At 42.7% G+C, this 8,125-nt stretch overlaps 1 protein-coding gene across 1 annotated transcript in view; it reads right to left on the reverse strand.

Annotated features, from left to right (window-relative positions):
- Nucleotides 1-1,890: 1,890 nt before the first annotated feature.
- The window catches only part of AQR (aquarius intron-binding spliceosomal factor), a 117,498-nt gene continuing 111,263 nt past the window's right edge, over nt 1,891-8,125 (reverse strand). Inside the window, exon 35 of the mRNA XM_066608583.1 lies at nt 1,891-2,883. Within this exon, the coding sequence (XP_066464680.1) occupies nt 2,443-2,883 (441 nt within the window). The 3' untranslated portion in view covers nt 1,891-2,442. The remainder of the gene's footprint in view (nt 2,884-8,125) is intronic.

Consider the following 8,125-nt stretch of genomic DNA (forward strand, 5'->3'; position numbering starts at 1 on the left):
TACCCTGTTTAATAGAATTCCTATATTTCAAGTTAATGTATCCTGATAGAAACGAACTTCCATTGTCACTGGTAATAGGACTTTCCTATAACCCCCATGACAACATTATCTGGAGGAGGAAGAATATAGGAGACCAATAATTAATTAGGGAGGGACTGCAACAGAAAACAGTTTGTGGCCAAATAACAAGTCCTGATTGGAATGCCTGAAGAACATGTTTGGTGGGGAGCAGTTTGCAGTGTGCAAATGTGACCTAATTAACTCTTTGGGCCAGAATGTAAAAATTGCTATAGTAGAATGATCTTAGATTGGAGATCCGTGAGCCGATTACAGTTAGTAAACTTCAAAACAGACTGCTAGATGAGCGACACATCAATAAGATAAAGCTGGAGACCTTGTATATTTATGATTATGGGATATTTGGATTGTACAGAACTCTGGCACTTAAGGCCCTCTTTACACGAGCACATGCATATTTGCGTGTGGCTCAGCGCAGCTTTTCTGCACACTGAATGATACTTTCTTGCGCATTGCGATTTAAATGACCACTTAATCTACTAAGTTCCAGATGTGTTCTTTTTCCAGCGGAGTTATGCAGCGTTTCACGCATCGCCTTGCGTATTGTGCACACATTTGCGTATCTCCCATTGACTTCTATTGAGACCTTTGGTGCGAAATTGCACAGGAAAATGGAGCATGCTGGGTTTGTTTGCGCAACCGAAATGTGCAGGAAAAATAATACGCATGTGAACGAACCGATTGAAATCAATGGGTTTTATTTCTTCGCAAATTATGTGCGTAAATTATGTGTGCCCAAATACGTCCCTGTGAATCAGGCCTAACAGTAATATAATCCCTACATGTTTTGTTCAATCGGATTGTAAAAATAGCAGGTTGAAACACAGGCTACAGTAAGGCCTTGAATGGGAGAAAGCTGCAATACCGGGGACAGCTGCTACTAAGTGTGGGGTTGTGAATATGAACATTGTCCCGGACCGCTGTGACCACTAAAGACCTTGCAGCGCTTGTCTGTGGGAGCAGCTCTTTCAGACAGCTGACTGCCTGCTGTGACTCTCTCAATCGAATATTGCTGGCCTATCCTGGGGAGGGGGGATTTGCTTCTGCACCACTACAAGGCAAATGACGTTTACTATATAATTCCCCTCCATTTACTAAATAGAGATGAGCGAGCATATTCGCTAAGGGCAATTGCTCGAGCGAGCATTGCCCATAGCGAGTACCTGCCCGCTCGAGAGAAAAGGTTCGGGTGCTGGTGGCGGGCAGGGAGCTGCGGGGGAGAGCGGGGAGGAATGGAGGGGAGATCTCGCTCTCCCTCTCCCCGCCCACCCGCTCCCCCCTGCTGACTGCCACTACTCACCGCTCCCCCGAACCGGCAGCCAAACCTTTCCTCTCAAGCGGGCAGGTACTCGCTAAGGGCAATGCTCGATTGAGCAATTGCCCTTAGCGAGTATGCTCATTCATCTCTAATAATAAAGCTTTTACTTTTCTAATATTTTTGTATCCGGTGCAAGACGCATTATAAATGTGGCGCAAAGCATTGAAAATAGTTTTCTGCACAATATGCAGCAGAAACCTGTTGAATCTTCAGTAGTGATTTTTGTATTCTCTGCGGTGCCTCCTGGGCAGTTGTCAGTAGGATCTACATAGATTGTTTTCAGCACTCTATTTCCTGTTAGTACCAGGCCCGCAGGATTTGTCTTTGGAAACCAATCTACATACTAGATGTTGAGTTTTTATAATGTAGGTTTGTATGCATCTAAATGATAGAAATGTTATGTATAGTGAAGTTTTGCTCCATCTGTATTTTTTTCAGATTACATTCCCTTTTCTCTCCACAGCAGAAAGAAAAAAGTAGTCAGTAAGACAGTCTTGTACAAAATAAACTTTACTGCCAAGTTTACAGGCCAAAAAAATAAAAATTTCCACAGTTTGGGTGGACCTCAAGAAATTCACTGTGAATCATGCAAGTCTGTCCTTTTTTGTTCAGCAGCTGTTAGTATGGCTAATGTCCACATGAACCCTTTGTTGCCCGGCGCCTTGAAAACATCCTGTTATCTTCAAAGTTTTTAATTTAAATAATAAATGGTCTCCTAGTGATCACTGGCGTCCTTCCTTCTACATAATGTGCCCACCTCTCTAGGGACGTGAATAGCTTCCTGGCACATACCGCGTCATCATCGATTCCTTCTCTAGGTTTTGCAGACGACTAAGTTTTGCCTACTTTGACGTTTGGGCAATAACTGTAAAGAAATCTTTTGAGTATTTGTGACTATAAAATGGAGGAAAAGAAGAAATCGGGGACTTCTGCTTACATGGCTGGTAGCTAAACATCAATGCTCCTTTTTTTTTTTTACAATCTATCCGATGACTTCCCGAAGGCAATCGTGCTGGGTAAGAAGCAAGATGCCATCAGAAGATCCACTAGTCCTCGGTGCCCTCGTCTTCACTGTATTCACTGTCGCTATCCCTTCCCGGATGATCTGGCATCTTTTGAGGTTCAGCATCATCTTGTGGCTGAAGATTTCCATCCTCTGAGCTGTCTTTGGCTTCTGTTGAGTCCACTTCCATCTGTGGCTCTGGTTCACTCGCTTCTACCCCAGTCTCTGATAGTTTGGTAGTTCTTTCAGGTGGTTGGCTTTGTTTGTTGGCATCAGACCCTTGCGCTTCCTTTGTTGTAGTCTCCTGCTGATCGCCTTTTGCAGGAAGCATAGGATCTTGTGTTGGAACTTCCTGGGATTCTGGGTTGGAACTCGTAGATTTGGTCTCATATTTTTGAGGTAGACTCTCTTCCATTTCCATCTCCTCATCTTGAGAGGGTGTGAAGTTGGATTCTTTTCGGGCAGCAGGTGGTGGCATAAGGCCCTATTGGGATACAAATATACATATCATTATTGAGTGGGTTTAGCAGTTTCTTGTTCGTGGGGTCTATAATACAGAGGTTTGTGTGTGAAGTGAATGTATCTGTTATTGCTGCATTGATCTGCTGTACTGATTGTCTCCTTTTATTTTCCTCTGGAGAAATGTAAAGGAGTATTTCCATTAAAGGGTTTTTTCATTAGAAAAAAATCAATTATTACCAATTCTTTCCCAGGCCGTCTTCTTACCGCATCTTCTACTCGCCTATCTTCTCCTGGTTCCTCCAGCCGGCCGGATCTTTTTCTTCCTGTTCTGGAGCATCCATTAGCTGCTGTTCACTTCCTGCAAGGCAGTGAATGCCGATCCTCAGCCGCCTGCTAGTGTTTCGGCATTCCCTACTAGACAATGAACGCTATGTCACATGTGACGTAGCGTACATTGCCTTGCAGTCAGCAGAATGCCGCTGCAGAGCAATGTACGCTTTGTCACAGGAAGAAGAGGATCCGGTCGGCTTCAGGTGACATGACCCGGGGACTGGAGGAGCCAGGAGAAGATTGGGGAGATGAACATCTGGTAAGAAGACTGCCTGGGAAGGAACACGGTAAGTGTAGATTTTTTTAAAAATAACAGAACCCCCTTTAAGTAAAGTCACTGCACACTGATTAGTCATTTCACAGTTAACACTCTTGTAATCTACTCATGTTTTTGATATTTCTCTAGAGACTGGAGAAACTTTTTTAACTTGGAAAACTTCTTAAAATAAAAAGTTTTTTTAAAAAAAAGTTGACAGCGGTTTTAAATTTCAGTATCATCAGTGTCCTGAATAGGTCCTATATCTGTCCGATTTTCAGACAGATTCTTTGGTCTGAAAGTCGAATGGAAAAAACGTTTGTGTGCAAGTAGCCTAAGATGTGTTAGCTAGACTGTGTGTCATTACTCTAATTGCAAATGCAAATCTAAGCTAAGCTGCGGAATATGTTGGCGCTATATAAAGATTATTATTATTATTACAGCCAGCTGCATGCAGCAAGCCAAACCACGTGACAGTAGCCACATGCACTAACACTGTGCCTCATCTGTACTTGCTAATAAACCAACACTTTTTTCACAGTTTACTTGAGATAAAGGGCACCATTAAAACATGCAGCATCCACAGCTATAGCACATATGTAATGTCCTTCTAAAAATCAATACATAGCTGGAAAAAAAACATCAACTGCAGATAATTCACTTACAGATTTTGGTGCAGATCCACCTCACAATGCACATATTATACGTGCAGATTTGATCCAAGAGAAATCCAAACTAAAAATCCAGGTTCTTATGGTACAGAGCCATAAAGTGTCAGCCAAGAAACTAAAGCTCCATTTACACACACAGATGATCTATCAAAATTTGTCAGAAACTGACAGTTTTGAGTGATCATTTTGCATTAGCTACTAGTGGGCTAATCAGCTCAATAGAAGCTAACTAGCTTAATTTGCATGTATTTAGAGAACAGCGGGTGGTCTGTTCTCTAAATACTATTATTCTCCAGCGGGACAGTAGCTGAAAGAATGTCATCAGCGCTGCCCGCAGAGAACTCAGCGTGCGGTCCGTCTTATCAGTCTCGATGGATTTTAAACTGAGCTAAACTCAGCAATGGATAAAAAGTACAGATGGGCACACATTTTTAAGCAACGACTATCAATCAAATGATGGCTTTTGAGCACATTTTGAGCGATTAAAAAGGCCTTAAGGCACATGTTAGTATACAAGAGTACCCATCCGTGTGCTGTCCGGTCTACATGTGCAATACCCATCTGTGAAAATAGACAAGATTAGGACATGTCTTGAATTGTTTCACAAAGGCCATCAGGCTTACATGTTAAAGTCACTAATTACTTCTGAAGGGTCAGTGATCCGGGGATTATTCTGACTGCCAGACTTTGAAGGAGGAAAATTGGCTTCTACCTCATTGGGACTTTTTTTTCCTTCCTCTGGATCAATTTTGGGAAGGAATAGGCTAAACTGGACGGACAAATATGTCTTAATGGACCTGCTGCAGATTAAAAATCCTCACCTCAGGTCTATTCCACACCAATGTTTTCAACATCCTATGGATACACTTTCTAAACATCTCCTCCACATGACATGTGCTGTAAATACTGCAGCATTTCGACTACATGTAAGCACAGCGACCACCAGATAACCTGCACTACACTACAATGGGATGTCACACCCCAGAGTCACTGTGCAGCCCTGGCCTAAGGGAGACGGTCACATCTCAGAAGAAACCCTTGCAGTATAGAAGCCGATTAGAATCACTAGACTTGGATTTCCCAGGGAGGACACACACATTTTCCATTTTCAGCTCCACGCCATCATTAAGATTAGTGCACCCGCAGCACATTGAGACTGCTGTGTAACTACTTCCAAGATTCTGCGGAAAGATTTAGTGCTGAAGTGTTGGGGAAACGCCAAGAACGGGAGGGGAACTCCTGCTGCTCGCTGTCTGTTCCCCTAATACACACTTCATCTGCACTGCATTAAAGGATAAACTGCTGCAACATACTCGCTCAGCCTTACATTTCTTGGGTTGCAGTCCACGCTGATGCTTCTAATGTCCCAACATGCACATGTACCAGTGTGTAAGGCATGTTAGAAGGACAAACGCTTACAGCGCTGTCAATGACTTAATTCCACAGTCTGACAATATGTATAAATTGTCCAAAAAGCTAATAAAAACTCACCGCTTATGTAGATTCCATCTACTGCTATGTGACTACTACAACAGATGAGCAATCTTCACACACATATGTATTAGGGTGCGTTCACACGAGCGCATAAACGGCGCGTTTTTGCGCCCAATCGTATAAACGTGACCATCTGAGGCGTTGGTTTCCAATGTATTCGTTCGCACGAGCGATTTTACGGCGCGTAAAAACGGCAACCCGAAAAAAAACAGAACATATGCGACCGAAATACGCGCCAACGCATATTCGATAGCCGAAAAGATAGTTTGCAAAGTAGGAACAAACAATAATACGCTTTCTAGCTCTGGTCGTGATTGGCAAAAAACGTTCTTTCCGGCGATTAAACGCTGCGCACGTGCGAACGTAAATACGCCTACGCTCGTGTGACCGCACCCTTAAACTTACTTTAATCCCTTGCCTACCTAAGCCCGTTTTACCCTTAGGCCGGCTTCACACAGGCAAGATTCTCACGTGAGTTTTGTGCGTTGCGAGACGCAGAAATCTCGGACAAATATGAACCCCACACAATATCGATGCGGGAAAAATAATCACTGCATGCCCTATCTTTGGACGTGTCCTCGTATTGCCCATCGTTTTTAATGGGACGGGCAGCAGCATCGCACCACGCGCTAGGTGCACGCAAGTGCAATGTGATGCAAGGTCTCCCCATTGAAAACAATGGGAGACACTCCGCAATCCACCGTCGTAACTGTCAGCCACAACGGAGAATCGTTGCTTCCCGGAAGTGATACGCTTTGGATATAAAATGCCTCGCATCAATTAGTAAATCGCATGTCAGCGAGTTTGATATCAGGCCTTGATTCACGGCCCGATATCACGCACGCACGTGTAAAGTTACCCTCAGGTCGCTTTCAGACAAGCATATTTTAACTGTATATTGCAGATCGTAATACGAAGCTAATGTATTTTTAAAAAATGCAGCAAGACCTATTTTTGGCCATTTTTACCTACATACTGCTAATTATTTTCTATTGGGCAAATGACGATCATTAGAAAATAAAACCAATGACAGCAAATACAGAGGCAAAATACAGATCAAATATTGATGACTTAAGTTTATAATGGCATCTGTAATACATCTGTATAAAGGCCCATTTACACGAGCAGAGAATCGCTCAACCACAGCTTGGAGTGATTATTCTGCATAAAAAATAATTGGTATTTAAGTAGCTTCTCAGCTACTCAAATACCAATTCTATATGCAAATGAAGCTTTCACTGAACGCAATTAATAACCCTAGGCTATTATCTGCGCTCAGATCCTTTGTTCTCCACGGGGAAACAATGCTATCAGCTCTCCCCGTGGAGAACGACTGATAAAAGTGAGCGATGATTTTTAGGTGAGCTTGCTTTTAATGATCAGCTAAAAGTGCCCGAAATGCGGGTGTCCCACGCCCATTTACACACAATGATTATTGCTAAAACGATTGCAGATTAGCACATTTTTAGCGATAATCGTCCAGGGTAAATGGGCCATAAGAGACTATTACAATATGCTCATCTGGGCTGCGAATTTTGGTCCAGATCAGCAGCAGATTTCACCCCTCCAATTTGAATTCAATTGTATTCAGTTTTAGTCATAGCTTACATTCTTTGGCGAAAATGTGTTTCATCACCCACAGATCTAGTGGGATTTAACCACATTACAAACATAAATACATATGATTCCCTGGGGACTAGAATAAGTTCTCCGACAAACTTAGTGTATGCCAGAGTTGCGTCCGTCAGGCTTGGGCGCAACACGCATTAGACACTGCACGGACTGCTAGAACATTGACTGACATGCATCTGCATGTCCTAATGCTCCTCTATGATAGGGACAAGAATAGGATATGCGATGAGTTTCTTTCAGTCTGCGTCTGCTTTAAAAACCTCAGTAGTATGTACTGCCTTCGTGAATATTATGTGTCTGTATGCCAGCCATTTTTTTCACGTCCAAAGTATGAATAAAAAAAAATGCCTGTGCCTCAGAAGCCTAAAAGAGATCCCCACTACCGTCTACTCAACCTTTGTACAGGAGCGGACTTGGGTCTTATCTAACTGTTCCCTCAATCTGATACGGCTTATTGTTCTAAATGAAGATGCCCAATTAGAAGAAATACAAGCCAATATAAAAAAATTCCAATTGGCACTTCAAAAATGTGATGCTTTATCCAACTATGGGGAATCAACAGAGAAGACTATAAATAATGTGGCATCTCTGCAAGAATCTATTATGGAAAACCAAATTCCAATGTGTTGCTCCTAATTCTGCATAGGCTCAAGTGTGTGGATGGGGTCACCGTCACCGCCCACTACATACAACCAAATCTGTTCTCAAGAAAAGAAGACAAAACAACTGTAAAAAGACTATTAGTAATAATAAGCCACACTTCAGCTTTGGATCCTGGATCATTGGAAGCCGTCCTGAAGAGGAATCCATAGCAGCAACACAACCAGAAAAATTGTCTCTATGAAGAGCTGCATAGGGATCGGTGATGCTGTCAGTTCGGG

The sequence above is a fragment of the Eleutherodactylus coqui genome, chromosome 6 (genome assembly GCF_035609145.1).
Source record: "Eleutherodactylus coqui strain aEleCoq1 chromosome 6, aEleCoq1.hap1, whole genome shotgun sequence".
Taxonomy (NCBI): Eukaryota; Metazoa; Chordata; class Amphibia; order Anura; family Eleutherodactylidae; genus Eleutherodactylus; species Eleutherodactylus coqui.